General features: G+C 45.1%; 2 protein-coding genes across 2 annotated transcripts; both read right to left on the minus strand.

The window, feature by feature from the left end:
• Nucleotides 1-1581: 1581 nt before the first annotated feature.
• Nucleotides 1582-2190, minus strand: LOC130837993 (EP300-interacting inhibitor of differentiation 2-like). Its single transcript, XM_057710739.1, has one exon. It carries the CDS (start codon nucleotides 2188-2190, stop codon nucleotides 1582-1584), a length of 609 nt encoding a protein of 202 aa, XP_057566722.1.
• Nucleotides 2191-9821: 7631 nt separating this feature from the next.
• Nucleotides 9822-10430, minus strand: LOC130837939 (EP300-interacting inhibitor of differentiation 2-like). The gene has a single exon (XM_057710655.1). The coding sequence runs from the start codon at nucleotides 10428-10430 to the stop codon at nucleotides 9822-9824; it is 609 nt and encodes a 202-aa protein (XP_057566638.1).
• Between the last annotated feature and the right edge of the window lie 6106 nt (nucleotides 10431-16536).

Raw genomic sequence — 16536 nt, forward strand, 5'->3', positions numbered from 1 at the left:
TCTTTGGCCTCAGTCAAGACTAAGATTACATTAAATTGAAATAAATGTATGTGAATATTAAAGGTGAAATGGTGCAAAACTAGAATTTGGTTTTCTTCTCTGTTAAAAGCACAAAGGTTTCTTGAAATAGTGATGCTTTTGAGAACAGACTGCAAAGTTTCTTCACCTCTTAAGAAATCTGTTGCAATGTTCTGCATTTGCCTTCAAAATCTTCTATTGTCACTTTGGTTAAGTGAGTAAATAGTGTCATAACAAGTGTACCCCATTAATGCAATATAAAAATGAGAAACTTTTAGGGGGCGGGTGAAGGATACATGGGAACTTTGTGCTATCTGCTCAGTTATCTGTAAACTTAAAACTGCTCTAACAATATCTACTAAAAAAAAAGGTTCCAGTTTTATTACAATGGAATGAATGTTTCCCAGAGAGCTTAGTGAACACAGTGGCCTTGGATCCTGCTGGCTAATCCCTGAAACTGGCTGTAAAAATGACATCTCATCTCACTTCACTGTTGTTTGCAAAATTCAGCTTGGTCAGGGACCTCCTGTCTAATTTCTGGAAGAAGGTACAATAACCCTTAAATAATAACAGTATATACGTGAGTGATAGGAAGCAATGCTTAGACACTAAAGCTGGATGAAAAACGAGGTGAAAAATTGTCTGAACATCTAAGCCTATGCGATTGTAAACAGGAAAGCAGTAAAGCTGCAGATGCTGACCTAAGGAGGCCCCAAGGCATAGCCATCGACCAAGATAGGAGCAGCTGCAGAACGCATGGACAGGGTGGTCTTGTCTGCCTAACCTGCCTTCTAGCCAGCCTCTAAGTGAGTACAGGTTTGCAGACGCAGGAACACACAACCCTGTTCTCAACGGCTGGAGTGTAAGCCCACAGGTAGGAGGTTTGTTTTATACAGCTACAATATAAAACACTTTTTCAGGAGTAAGCGTAGATTACTCCTGAAATTGAACAACAAAAGTATTTCTAGAGAGCAGACTGGTGGTTGCGAGGTGGTGAGTGGGGTAGGAGGCGCAATGGCTGAAGGTGGTCAAAAGGTACAAACTTCCAGGTATAAAATAAGCCCTGGGGGATAGAATGTACAGCATGGAGACTATAGTTAATAAGATTATATTGTATATTTGACAGTTGCTATGAGAATATCTTTAAAATTCTTATCACAAGAAAAAAATGTATACCTGGGTATGGTGATGGATATGAACTAGACTTGGTACAGTGGTCATTTTGTAATATATGCAGTTTCCAAAATATTATGTTGTACACCTAAACCAATATGTCAGTTATCGCAAAACTTTTAAGACAGAGAAGAAAACAAAACACAAAGGTATTGTTTTAACTGCATGCTGGATACACAGGAGTTTATTCTGTTGTATGAACAAGGAAGAAAAATAAAGCATTTAAAGGTGGGGGTGACCGGGACCCCCAAGCCCCACAGTCTTCTATTTTCCCTCGAACTGTGCCTTCACTTATTCTCATATACTCGGACTTCTTAAAAGCAAGTTACAGGATTGCGACAAGGTTGTCTTCAACGCAGAGGTTCTTCTTGAAGTACTTTCATCACAAAACTATTCTCTATTGATACACTTATCACAACCAAGTTCTCGTATCAGAGGGTTGATAACTGCAGACGCAGTCAGAGTTATACTCAATGTTAACATATCAGCATCCATCCTCTGAGGATCCCGCCGATATTCCGCATCAAACGCCGCCTCCCTTGCTCCCCAGGGTTCCACAAACCCCCTGCGGCGTCCTTCCAGCTCCGGAATTCCGCCGGGAGCAAGCGCGAAGTGCTCCAGGAAGCGGCGCACGCCCTGCTGGTAAACTCTTATGATCTCAAGATGGCGAGGGAGGCGAGGATATGGCGCCGCAGGCAGGCCTGGGCCGTTCCTGGGCCTGGGCCGGGGTCTGGCCTCAGCACCCTCTCCCTCCGCGGGCTCCGCCAACACTCTGGCGACTGCTGCCATGCGGGCTTCCCTGGCCGCCGCCACTGGACCTTCCCGAGGTGCCGCCATCGGACCTTCCCTGGCCGCCGCCGTCGCACGGTCGCTGGCCTCCACAGGCTGCGCCGGGGCCGCCGCCCGCCGCCCGCCGCCTACCTCCGCCTGCGGGACGTCGCCGTGGTCATTCGCCGCGCCTTTCGGCGGAACACTGCTGTCTGCGGGCAGCTCGGACATCTCGGACAGCGGAGTCTGCTCGGCCGCCCTCACAAACCTGGAAAACCAGTACGGCGCGATTAGCGGTGTGCACCTAAGTGCGCCTGCGTCAGCGCTGTGCACACGGGTCAACGGTACGTGTGGAAACCCACGTGCAGGACCAAAGGGGCCGCGGCTCAACGTAAGAGCACTGCGCATGCGTCCTCCCCGCGCGCCTGCGTGCTTCCAGGTGCCACCTAGCGGCGGGAAGTGCCGGCACACCTGAAACTTTCCCCAGATTGTCTGAGGGCGGAGCGGAGCCCTGTGTTGCATTTCCACCAGTTGAATGTGTCCAAGCAAAGTCGCACAAGGTCGCTTCCGGTTGGCTTTCCCAAGATGACATCCTAGGATGCCTCTCCCTACGTTTCTTGTTCTCCAGTGATTATAATGCCACCTCAAATTATATACCAAGATAATCTAGCTTCATGGGTTACTTTGGGGGTAAGGTGGGATCCTTTGTTCTTTTCCATTTATTATTTGTGTATTTTCTTAAAATTCTCTTAACTACTAAAGCTTTATAATAACATTCCTTTGTTATTTTAAAATAGCTTTGGCTATTCTTGGACTTTTTGCTATTTATTTGGTGCGCCCTGCCCCCATTCGGGATGCTAGTTCCTGGAGTAGGGATGCCACCCATGCCCCCTGCAGTGGAAGCGGGCAGTCCCAGCCACTGGACCATCAGAGAATTCCCCTGGACATTTATTTTTCTCTAAATCGTTTTTGTACAATGTAACATGCAGGAAAATATACACAAAATATAAATATACAGCAGAGTGTTTTATCACAAAGTGAACGTCCATGTATCCACGACTTCGGTCCAGGAATTGCATATTTCTATCATCCCAGAATCCTTTCCTCTTCTTATCATTATAGTCTCCTTTCTACCCTGAGGTAATCACTAAACTGATATGTATGGTAATCATTTCCATGCCCAGTTTTTTTTTTTTTTTTTTTTTTTTTGGCTGCGTTGGGTATTCGGGGCTCTGCGTAGGCTTTTTTTCTCTAGTTGCAGAGAGCAGGGGCTAGTCTTCATTACTATGTACTGGCTTCTCACTGTGGTGGCTTCTCTTGTTGTGGAGCACAGGCTCTATGTGCCTAGGCTTCAGTAGTTGTGGCTTGTGTGCTCATTAGTTGTGGTGTGTGGCCTTCGTTGCTCTACTGCATGTGGGCTTTTCCACCACCAGGGATCGATCCCCTGTCCCCTGCATTGGCAGGCGGATTCTTAACTGCAGAGCAGAAGTCCTTCTTGCTTTTCTTTCTGTTTTACTACCTAGGGGTACATTCCTGATAGTGTAGTTTAATTTTGCTTGCTCTTTTGAATTTTACATACTCTTGTGTCTGATTTCTTTTTATTTATTTATTTATTTATTTTTATTTTTTATTTTTTTGGGGGTACACCAGGTTCAATCATCTGTTTTTATACACATATCCCCGTATTCCCTCCCTTCCTTGACTCCCCCCTCCTTGAGTCCCCCCCAGTGTCTGATTTCTTTTGAACATTATTTCACCTATGGTTTTCACTGTGGTTATAAATAGTTCATTTCAATGAGTTACATTTTCATTACCATTATTTGTATGTGTCCCATAATATTACAAAGTTCATCTTAAATATGGCCTCTCCAGTTACTTTTAACTCATTCTAATTTCTGTGAGAAACATCATATAAGGAAATTCCACTCCTAATTTTGCTGGTGATGTCCCCCATCGTGATGCCATGATTCACGGGCATCAGCATATAACTCCAGTTACTCATTGTTCCCTGCCCTGTCAGGAGGAGCTAGGCATTAGGTCATGTACGGATCATGAGGTTGCATTTTTATTTTCCTGGTCCAAGTACCACATGTATAAAACACAACATCCAGCCTTCCTGCTGCTTCAAATACAGCTTCCTCCCAGCATCTTTGCAATCACTGTGTGGCTTCTTTAAGGCAAAGCCCAGGCTAGTTTGGAGACCGAAGGTCCATTGCTCCAACCCTGAGCCTGCCTGGAAAATCACAAATATTTAATAGAATTCCTAGGTTTATATAATAACATACATTAAGAGAGGGGCAACTAGAAATTGTAGTAATTTGGTGTAATCCTCTGGAGGCAGATATCATCCTGCCTTTTGACCCTCCCATTATCCGGGAACAGGTATAGCTCTAAACAAAATTATGGTGTATTAAACAGAAGTGCTCATGTGGGGAGATGAAAGCAAAATATTTGAGACAGCTTCCAGGTTAGCTATTGCTCCCAAGACTGTTCCTGTGTAGCGGCTGCAGCATCTTTGTCTCTGACTCACTGCCAGCATTTCAGAATCATCGGAGGACAGTTTCAGTCATGCTGCAGACTCAACAGTTAAGGGAGCTGATATCAGGGGCTCCACGCTGGTATATTTTTACAGGAAAAAATAGAGAATTTAAACCCATGGTCATACACTTAACATTTTAAAACAGGAGGTGAATATGGAATCTAGAAAAATGGTACTGATGAATCTAGTGGCAGGGCAGGAATGGAGACACAGACGTAGAGAGGGACTTGAGGACATGGAGGATGGGGAAGGGGAGGCTGGGACGTAGTGAGAGCGTAGCACTGACATATATGCACTACCAAATGTAAAACAGATAGCTAGTGGGAAGCTGCTGCATAGCACAGGGAGATCAGCTCCATGCTTTGTGACAACCGAGAAGGGTGGGATGGGGATGATGGGAAGGAAGCTCAAGAGGGAGGGAATGTGGGGATATATGTATACATATAGCTGATTCACTTTGTTGTACAGCAGAAACTAACACAACACTGTAAAGCAATTATACTGCAATAAAGATGAAAAAAAATAAAAGAGGAGGTGAAGAGTTTGTAAGGAAAGGGACAGGATCTGCTTCTCCCAAAGGCTGCCAAAGCCTGTAATAAATAGCACTGGTGGGAAATTTGTCCTTACTGTGAACGAAGATGTCCTTTAAAGGATGCATACCCATGTTGACCTAAATCAGTACTTGTATGGCTTTGGGATGAAACCACAACTCAGAATCTGCACCTGGCTTAAGAGAATTGGGGGAATCATGATGTCATTCTTGCCTCTTTATTACCCCTGAGTATCCTAGGCCTTACATCTGCTCTCTCGATGGGCTTGAGCTGGCTTAATGGTAGATACAGGTGCATCTTTCTCTAAGGGGATTTTCCAGATTTGCCTCTCTCTCCCGAGATATTTAATGCTGCGGTGAGGACTAAACATGATGTTACAAGCCTTGTCTCTTTTCCCAAGACTGTTACGGTGCTAGATTCATTCCAATTCTCCATCCTTCTGTTTCTACATCCTTTGTATTATGAGTTTGCAGCTCTTCCCATCAAGAGGTAGCTTCTTTTCCTCCATCCCTGGAATCTGAGCTGGCCTTGTGTCTTGCTTTGACCAATAGGATGTGGCAGAAATGATAGTGTATCCATTTTGAGACTGGGCCTCAAGAGGCATTTCATGCTTCCATTCTCTCTTGGACTCTTATCTCCACCATGAGAACAAACCTGGAGCAGCTTGCTGGATGGTGGAAGGCAATTTGGGACTAAAGAAAGTGGTCTGAGACAAGGCATTCAAGATCAGTCAGTCCTGGGAATTCCCTGTTGGTCTTGTGGGTAGGACCCGGTGCTTTCATTGCTGGGGTGCGGGTTCAACCTCTGGTTGGCTCGGGGGGAAAAAGTCAGTCAGTCCCCAGCTGCGCTAGCAGTTGACTTTTAGGCTCATAGACTAAATAAATGCTTGATGTGATTTGCCATGCAACATTATTGTAGCAGCTTCTCCAGAAATTGGTATCAGGAGTTGGGTAGTGCCCTAAGAAAAGGCTAAAATATGTAGGGACAACAGTTAGGAAATTGTTATCAGAACAGAAAAAATGATGACATATGTTATGATGTAGTGAAATAATTGACAAACTGTCCCCTGTGATTAACCAGAAATAGAACTAGAAACAGACATAGAAAGTATTTGCCTAAGGAGATACCCAGGCATAATGCTGATTACTCACCAATGAGTATGATAAGGTGTAGCAAGAAAGCTTGACCTATAGGAGGAATTGGCTGATTTTCCAGAAGAACATGGAGGAAACATAGAGGGACTATGACTTGCTAGGTTGGGAAAGAAAGGGTCTTCTCACATCCAGTCTCTCCAACCACAAAAGATTGTCAATGTCAAAAACAGCCTGTGAGTATAAATCAGATTAAAGGTGTGGCTTTATGACCTTTTATTAAAAGTTCAAACATGTGAGGCAATGTGTAGATGAGCTTCCCAGCTAGACAAAAGGGTTTCTAGGAAGCTTGTGGGTATGCTCCTGCAGCAGCCTGATCTGAAAATAGCAAGAAGTCTAGAGGAAGGTTATGTCCCCCCATCCCAGCTTTATTGAGAGGAAATTGACATGTAACATTGTGTAAGTTTAAGTTGTACCCCATATAACTGATTCAAACTACCATGAGGGCGGGACTCTGTCTCTGAGCCCGCCCGTGTGTCTACCCACACCTACTCTTTTTCCTCCTAATAAACACTTCACTTGTTTTACAACTTTCCATTTCTGTGTGGACATTCATTTTCTGCAAAGCTGTATGGGCCAGGGCCTCGTCACTGGCCACTGGTCTAGTGGCTAGAATTCAGCACTCTCACTGCCTCGGCCTGACTTCAATCTCTGGCCGGGAACCAAAATCCTGCTTTCGAGCCACTGCAGGCCAAGGTCCCCCAACATCAGTTGTACCTAGGTTTACGGTATTTCTGTTATAAAACTTATCAACAGGAAAATTAAGTCGGTATGTTAATATTTTCATATTTTCATGATGAAATAGAGATAAATGGGACAAAAGCTTTTGGGTATACATTTTAAGAATAATTAGGAGATCAACTCGATGATTGATGATGACCTAGAGGTGTGGGATAGGGAGGGTGGGAGGGAGGCTCAAGAGGGAGGGGATGGGGGATATATGTATAAATACAGCTGATTCACTTTGTTGTACAGTGGAAACTGGCACAACATTGTAAAGTTACTACACTCCAATAAAGATCGGGAAAAAAAGAATAAGAAAAACAATAATTAGGTTTTATGGTAAGTCTACTTAAAAACAGTCCAGAATTTTAGTAACTTGAAAATTTCTGTTTTTTTTTTTTAATTTAAAACTTTAAGAAAATTTTTGGCTGCACTGCCCAGCTTGCAAGATCTTACTCCCCTGACCAGGGATCAAACCGTGGCCCTTGCCATGAAGTATGGAGTCCTAACCACCGGACCGTCAGGGAAATGCCTAAAATAAGTTACATTATGGAAATTCATTGAATGTCTACATCATACTGAACCATTAGTTGCTAAAGAATCTATGTTTACCTACATTTGATCTCTTATATAGAGAGACAATGTTTGGGACTACTGATAAATATATTTTGGATATACTGAAAATTTGTATGTGAAATGGCATATATTTCTAGAAATTAATTTTAAAAATGGGACCCTGAGAAGAGTTTCATGCAAGGTCATGATTTCGGGTGGCCTCGGCCTGCAGCGGCTTGAAGCAGGAATTCCCCCAAAGAGACAAAAAGGAGTGAAACGTGTGTATTAGGAGGAAAAAGGGTACATGTGAATAGACTCACACTGGCAGACTGAGAGAGAGAATCTCGCACTCAAGGTAGTTTGAATCACTTACATGGGGCATTTCTTCTGGGTTTCCTTTGGCCGATCACCTTGATTTGCCTGGTTCTGAGTCCATATTTGGTTTATCTCAGGAGGCTCCCCTGTGTGTTGGGGGGTCTTTTAGCCAAGATGGACTCTAGCCAAGAGGCCTATGGGTCAGATGGCATCACTTACTGTAGGTAACACCTCCTCCCTTTTGACCTCTGAGGAGCCTTTCTGCACACGTGTAGTCGGCAAGGTCTCCTTGACCTTGATAATGAGAAAGAGATGGTCTCTTTCTCTCTCATCTGGGCAGGGTTCAGCTTCTCCTCCCTCCTGCTATTATCTTTGTCTTGGAGTGCCCGTCCACAGGGGACAAACTCCAGCTGTTCAGTGTGGGGCCCATCTATCTTCGGCCTCAGTCAAGACTAAGAGTACATGAAATTTAATTAAATAAATGTATGTTAATAGTAAAGGTGAAACGGTGCAAAACTAGAATTTGGTTTTCTTCTCCGGTAAAAGGACAAAGGTTTCTTGAAATAGTGATGCTTTTGAGAACAGATTGCAAAGTTTCTTCACCTCTTAAGAAATCTGTTGCAATGTTCTGCATTTGCCTTCAAAATCTTCTACTGTCACTTTGGTTAAGTGAGTAAATAGTGTCATAACAAGTGTACCCCACTAATGCAATGTAAAATAACAGGAGAAACTTTTAGGGGGCGGGTGAAGGATACATGGGAACTTTGTGCCATCTGCTCAGTTATCTGTAAACCTAAAACTGCTCTAAGAATATCTACTAAACAAAAACGTGTCCAGCTTGATTACCATGGAATGAATGTTTCCCAAAGAGACCATAGTGAATGCAGCGGCCTTGGCTCCTGCTGGCTAATCCCCGAAATTGGCTGTAAAAATGATGTCTCACTTCGTTGTTCTTTGCAAAATTCAGTTTGATCAGGGACCTCCTGTCTAATTTCTGGAGGAAGGTACAATAACCCTTCAATAATAACAGTATATACGTGAGTGAGAGGAAGCAATGCTTAGACACTAAAGCTGGATGAAAAAAGAGAAGGTGAAAAATTGTCTGAACATCTAAGCCTATGCGACTATAAACAGGAAAGCCGTAAAGCTGCAGATGCTGACCTAAGGAGGCCCCAAGGCACAGCCATCAACCAGGATAGGAGCAGCTGCAGAACGCATGGACAGGGTGGTCTTGTCTGCGTAACCTGCCTTCTAGCCAGCCTCTAAGTGAGTACAGGTTTGCAGACACAGGAACACACTACCCTGTTCTCAATGGCTGGAGTGTAAGCCCACAGGCAGGAGGTGTGTTTCATACAGCTGTAATATAAAACACTTTTTCAGGAGTAAGCGTAGATTACTTCTGAAATTGAACAACAAAAGTATTTCTAGAGAGTAGACTGGTGGTTGCCAGAGGTGGTGAGTGGGGTAGGAGGCGCAATGGCTGAAGGTGGTCAAAAGGTCCAAACTTCCAGGTATAAAATAAGCCCTGGGGGATAGAATGTACAGCATGGAGACTATAGTTGATAAGAATATATTGTATATTTGACAGTTGCTATGAGAACATCTTTAAAATTCTCATCACAAGAAAAAAATGTATACCTGGGTATGGTGATGGATATGAACTAGACTTGGTACAGTGGTCATTTTGTAATATATGCAATTTCCAAAGTATTATATTGAACACCTAAACCAATATGTCAGTTATCGCAAAACTTTTAAGACAGAGAAGAAAACAAAACACAAAGGTATTGTTTTAACTGCATGCTGGATACACAGGAGTTTATTCCGTTGTATGAACAAGGAAGAAAAATAAAGCATTTAAAGGTGGGGGTGACCTGGACCCCCAAGCCCCACAGTCTTCTTCTTTTTTCCCCCGAACTGTGCCTTCACTTATTCTCACATACTCGGACTTCTTCAAATCAGGTTACAGGATTGCGACAAGGCTGTCTCCAACGCAGAGGTTCTTCTTGAAGTACTTTCTTCACGAAACTATTCTCTACTGATACACTTATCACAACCAAGTTCTCGTATCAGAGGGTTGATAACTGCAGACACAGTCAGAGTTATACTCAATGTTAACATATCAGCATCCATCCTCTGAGGATCCCGCCGGTATTCCGCATCAAACGCCGCCTCCCTTGCTCCCCGGGGTTCCACAAACCCCCTGCGGCGTCCTTCCAGCTCCGGAATTCGGCCAGGAGCAAGCGCGAAGTGCTCCAGGAAGCGGCGCACGCCCTGCTGGTAAACTCTCATGGCCTCAAAATGCTGAGGGAGGAGGAGATTCGGCACGAAAGCCAGGCCTGGGCCGTTGCCGGGCCTGGGCCGGGGTCTGGCCTCAGCACCCTCTCCCTCCGCGGGCTCCGCCAACACTCTGGCGACCGCTGCCACGCGGGCTTCCCTGGCCGCCGCCACTGGACCTTCCCGAGGTGCCGCCATCGGACCTTCCCTGGCCGCCGCCGTCGCACGGTCGCTGGCCTCCACAGGCTGCGCCGGGGCCGCCGCCCGCCGCCCGCCGCCTACCTCCGCCTGCGGGACGTCGCCGTGGTCATTCGCCGCGCCCGCCGGCGGGACACTGCTGTCTGCGGGCAGCTCGGACATCTCGGACCGCGGGGTCAGCTCGGCCGCCCTCACAAAACCTGGCAAACCGGTACGGCGCGATTAGTGGTGTGCACGGAAATGCGCGTGCGTCAGCGCTGTGCACGCGGGTCCACGCTGCGTGTGGAAACCCACGTGCAGGACCAAAGGGGCCGCGGCTCAACGTAAGAGCACGGCGCATGCGTCCTCCCCGCGCGCCTGCGAGCTTCCAGGTGCCACCTAGCGGCGGGAAGTGCCGGCACACCTGAAACTTTCCCCAGATTGTCTGAGGGCGGAGCCGAGCCGTGTGTTGCATTTCCACCAGTTGAATGTGTCCAAGCAAAGTCGCACAAGGTCGCTTCCTGTTGGCTTTCCCAAGATGACATCCTAGGATGCCTCTCCCTAAGTTTCTTGTTCTCCAGTGATTATAATGCCACCTCTATTATATACCAAGATAATCTAGGTTCATGGGTTACTTTGGGGGTAGGGTGGGGTCCTTTGTTCTTTTCCATTTATTATTTGTGTATTTTCTTAAAATTCTCTTAACTACTAAAGCTTTATAATAACATTCCTGTGTTATTTTAAAATGGCTTTGGCTATTCTTCGACATTTATTTATTTATTTGGTGCGCCCTGCCCCCTTGTGGGATGCTAGTTCCTGGACTAGGGATGCAACCCGTGCCCCCTGCAGTGGAAGCGGGCAGTCCCAGCCACTGGACCCCGAAGGAATTCCCCTGGGCATCTATTTTTCTCTAAATCGTTTTTGTACAATGTAACATGCAGGAAAATGTACACAAAATATAAATATACAGCTGACTGATTTATGACAAAGTGAACATCCATGTAACCACGACTCCTGTCCAGGAATTGCATATTTCTATCATCCCAGAATCCCCCCGCTTCTCACTACAGTCTCCTTTCTACCCTGAGGTAATCACTATACTGATATGTACACTAATCGTTTCCTTGCTTGTTTTGGGGTTTTTGGTTTTTTTTTTTTGGTTTGGTTTGGTTTGTTTGTTTGCTTGTTTTGGCTGCGTTGGGTAGTCGGGTCTCTGCTTAGGCATTTTTTCCCTAGTTGCAGAGAGCAGGGGCTAGTCTTCATTGCTATGTACTGGCTTCTCATTGTGGTGGCTTCTCTTGTTGTGGAGCACCGGCTCTATGTGTCTGGGCTTCAGTAATTGTGACTTGTGTGCTCAGTAGTTGTGGTGTGTGGCTTTAGTTGCTCTGCTATGTGTGGGCTCTTCCACCACTAGGGATCGAACCCCTGTCCCCTGCATTAGCAGGCAGATGCTTAACCACTGCAGCACGGGGGAAGTCCTCCTTGCTTTTCTTTCTGTTTTACTACCTAGGGGTACATTCCTGATACTGTAGTTTAATTTTGCTTGCTTTTTTGAATTTTACATACTCTTGTGTCTGCTTTCTTTTGCACATTATTTTTATGAGAGTCACCTATGGTTTTCATTGTGGTTATAAATAGTTCGTTTTCTTGATAGATCCATATTCATTACCATTATTTTCATGTGTCCCATAATATTACAACATTCATTTAAATAGTGACTGTCTAGTTACTTTTTACTTATTCTAATTAACGTGAGAAACATCATGTAAGGAAATTCCACCCTTGATTTTGCTGGTGATGACCCCCATCGTGATGCCATGATTCATGGGCATCAGCAAATAACTCCAGTGACTCATTGTTCTCTGCCCTGTCAGGAGGAGCTAGGCATTAGGTCATGTACGGATCATGAGGTTGCATTTTTGTTTTCCTGGTCCGAGTACCACATGTATAAAACACAACATCCAGCCTTCCTGCTGCTTCAAACACAGCTTCCCCCCAGCATCTTTGCAATCACTGTGTGGCTCCTTTAAGGCAGCGCCCAGGCTAGTTTGGAAACCAAAGGTCCATTGCTCCAACCCTGAGCCTGCCTGGGAAATCACAAATATTTAATAGAATTCCTAGGCTTCTGTAATAACTTACATGAAGCGAAGGGGAACTAGAAATTGTAGTAATTTGGTGTAATCCTCTGGAGGCAGATATCATCCTGCCTTTTGACCCTCCCATTATCCAGAGACAGGAATAGCTCTAAACAAAATTATGGTGTATTAAACAGAAGTGCTCATGTGGGGAGACGAAAGGAAAAATTTGAGACAGCTTCCAGGTTAGCTATTGCTCCCAAGACTGTTCCTGTGTAGCGGCTGCAGCATCTTTGTCTCTGACTCACTGCCAGCATTTCAGAATCATCGGAGGACAGTTTCAGTCATGCTGCAGACTCAACAATTAAGGGAGCTGATATCAGGGGCTCCACGCTGGTATATTTTTACGGGAAAACATAGAGAATTTAAACCCATGGTCATACACTTAACATTTTAAAAGAGGAGATGAATATGGAATCTAGACAAATGGTATTGATGAATCTAGTGGCAGGGCAGGAACAGAGAGACAGGTGTAGAGAACGGACTTGAGGACATGGAGGGTGGGGAATGGGAGGCTGGGACGTAGTGAGAGCGTAGCACTGACATGTATGCACTACCAAATGTAATACAGATAGCTACTGGGAAGCTGCCGCATAGCACAGGGAGATGAGCTCCATGCTTTGTGACAACCGAGAAGGGTGGGATGGAGATGGTGGGAGGGAAGCTCAAGAGGGAGGGAATGTGGGGATATATGTATACATATAGCTGATTCACTTTGTTGTACAGCAAAAACTAACCCAACACTGTAAAGCAATTAAACTCCAATAAAGATGAAAGAAAAGAGGAGGTGAAGAGTTTTGTAAGGAAAGGGACGGGATCTGCTTCTCCCAAAGGCTGCCAAAGCCTGTAATAAATAGCACTGGTGGGAAATTTGTCCTTACTGTGAACGAAGATGTCCTTTAAAGGATGCATACCCATGTTGACCTAAATCAGTAATTCTATGGCTATGGGATGAAACCACAACTCAGAATCTGCACCTGGCTTAAGAGAATTGGGGGAATCATGATGTCATTCTTGCCTCTTTATTACCCCTGAGTATCCTAGGCCTTACATCTGCTCTCTCGATGGGCTTGAGCTGGCTTAATGGTAGATACAGGTAGATACAGATTTGCCTCTCTCTCCCGAGATATTTAATGCTGCCGTGAGGGCTAAACATGATGTTACAAGCCTTGTCTCTTTTCCCAAGACTGTTACTGTGCTAGATTCATTCCAATTCTCCATCCTCTCTGTTTCTACACCCTTTGTAATATGAGTTTGCAGCTCTTCCCATCAAGAGGTAGCTTCTTTTCCTCCATCCCTTGAATCTGAGCTGGCCTTGTGTCTTGCTTTGACCAATAGGATGTGGCAGAAATGATAGTGTATCTGTTTTGAGACTGGGCCTCGAGAGGCATTTCGTGCTTCCGTTCTCTCTTAGACTCTTGTCTCAACCATGGGAACAACTGTGGAGCAGTTTGCTGGACGGTGGAAGGCAATTTGGGACTGAAGAGAGTGGTCTGAGACAAGGCATTCAAGATCAGTCAGTCCTGGGAATTCCCTGGCGGTCTTGTGGGTAGGACCCGGTGCTTTCATTGCTGGGGTGCGGGTTCAACCTCTGGTTGGCTCGGCGGGGGGAAAGATCAGTCAGTCCCCAGCTGCGCTAGCAGTTGACTTTTAGGCTCATAGACTAAATAAGTGCTTGATGTGATTTGCCATGCAACGTTATTGTAGCAATAGATAACTGCTCCAGAAATTGGTATCAGGAGTTGGGTAGTGCCCTAAGGAAAACTAAAAGATGTAGGGAAAACAGTGAGGAAATGTTATCAGAACAGAAAATATGATAACTCATGTTATGATGTAGTGAAACAATAGGCAGGCTGTCCCCTGTGATTACCCAGAAATAGAACTAGAAACAGACATAGAAAGTATTTGCCTAAGGAGATACCCAGGCATAATGCGGATTACTCACCAATGAGTACAATAAGGTGTAGCAAGAAAGCTTGACCTATAGGAGGAATTGGCTGATTTTCCAGAAGAACATGGAGGAAACATAGAGGGAGTATTACTTGCTAGGTTGGGAAAGAAAGGGTCTTCTCACATCCAGTCTCTCCAACCACAAAAGAATGTCAATGTCAAATACAGCCTGTGAGTATAGATCAGATTAAACGTGTGGTTTATGACCTTTTGTTAAAAGTTCAAACATGTGAGGCAATGTGTAAATGAGCTCCCCAGCTAGACAAAAGGGTTTCTAGGAAGCTTGTGGGCATGGTCCTGCAGCAGCCTGATCTGAAAATAGCAAGAAGTCTAGAGGAAAGTTATGTCCCCCCACACCAGCTTTATTGAGATGAAATTGACATGTAACATTGTGTAAGTTTAAGTTGTACAATGTGATGGTTTGATACCTGTGTAGATTTTGAAAAAATTGCAATAGGGTTAGTTAACACTTTCATCACCTAATTCACTTTTATTTTTTAGTGGTGAAAACACTGAAGTTGTATTCTCTTAGCAAGTTTCCCGTACGCAATATGCATTTGTTTTTGTTTTGTTTTATTTATTCTTCTTATTATTACCTCTTTAATAAAGCTTTGAAGCTCCTCCGTGCAGGACTAGCGGCTCAGGCAGCCCAACCCACAACTGATGCTTTGGAAAGGTCACTACACAAACCCTTTTCTTTACAAACATTACTTAAGACTGCCAATGATGAGACACAATATTCTCTACAGTACCTGTATCATATGTAACTCAGGCAGAGCCCCTGGAACCTCTAGCCCCTAGCCCTGGTAATAAGAAACCAAAGAAGCAGCATTTTCCTTCTTCTTCTTCTTTCTTTCTTGTTTTTTTTTTAGGGCGCCTGCAATTTGCAGGATCTTAGTTCGCTGACCAGGGATTGAACCTGTGCCCCCTGCAATGGAAAGGCAGAGTCCTAACCACTAGACCACCAGGGCATTCCCAGCATTTTCCTTCTTAATGAAGCCCTGTGTCTAGCTTCTGTGCTGGAGCTTCCTGCATATAGCAAACCTTTGAACACTCCCTTCACAGAAAGTACAGATTTTTCCTGGGAGTCTCCGTGCAAAGCCTTGGAGACAGCTCCCATAGCAGAGACTGAGACCCCCTTCTGAATGCCTTTGCTGCCATCCCACCTCCCTGTGGGTGGCTACTGTTGCTACATGGAATGACAAAGTGTCTGTGTGCGTGTGTGTGTTACTGACTCCCTTCTCTGTCCTAAGGATGTACTATGTACTCATAGAAACACTCAGAAACCACAGCTGAAATGGTCAGAAACTTGACCTTTGGGGTCATTCAGATTTGGGTCCAAGCAAATGGACCTATTTTTCTCTCCTTTTCTAAGCCCCACGTCATCAAGAGCTTCATCCAGTTTGGCTGGGGCGGGGTGGGGCTGGGGGTGCTGCTTTCCCCCGGTGCAGGCTGCACACTTGCTGAGATGCGGCCTCCACACTCCTCAACCCAGTGGTTAACTATCTGGTTCATGGACCACCCACAACGGCTCGGCCGATGAGGAGGTCCAGTAACCCCATTACTATGGTTCCTGGTGCTGATTCCCTTCATGAGCATCTCATCAGCTATCATTGCCATTGCTCCCAGATTTTGAACACTTACTAAGTGCCAGGTCCTGTACTACCCATGTGTAGCTCATGTCATGGACGGAAGTGTTTTGCCCACAAGTTGATATGTTGAAGTCCTAATCCTCAAATGCTACCATATTTGGAGATAGGGCCTTTAAGGAGGTAATTAAGGTTAAATGAGGTCATGAAGGTGGGGCCCTAATCCAAAAAGACCATTGTCCTTCTTAGAGGAACAGATACCAGGGATGCGGGCACAGAAAGACCACGGGAGGAGACAGAGAGAAGGTGGCCATCTGCAAGCCAAAGAGAGAGGTCTCACCAGAAACCAACCCTGCTGCCACCTTCTCTTAATTTTCTTTTTATTTAAAATTTTTTAAATTTATTGGCTGCATTGGGTCTTCGTTGCTGTGCACAGGCTTTCTGTAGTTGTGGAGAGCAGTGCCTACTCTTCATTGCAGTGCGTGGGCTTCTTATTGCGGTGGAGTTTCCTGTTGTGGAGCACAGGCTGTAGGGGCGTGGGCTTCGGTAGTTGTGGCTCGAGGGCTCTAGAGCGCAGGCTCAGTAGTTGTTGGGCACGGGCTTATTTACTCCACA

This window comes from Hippopotamus amphibius, chromosome 16 (genome assembly GCF_030028045.1).
Source record: "Hippopotamus amphibius kiboko isolate mHipAmp2 chromosome 16, mHipAmp2.hap2, whole genome shotgun sequence".
Classification (NCBI taxonomy): domain Eukaryota; kingdom Metazoa; phylum Chordata; class Mammalia; order Artiodactyla; family Hippopotamidae; genus Hippopotamus; species Hippopotamus amphibius.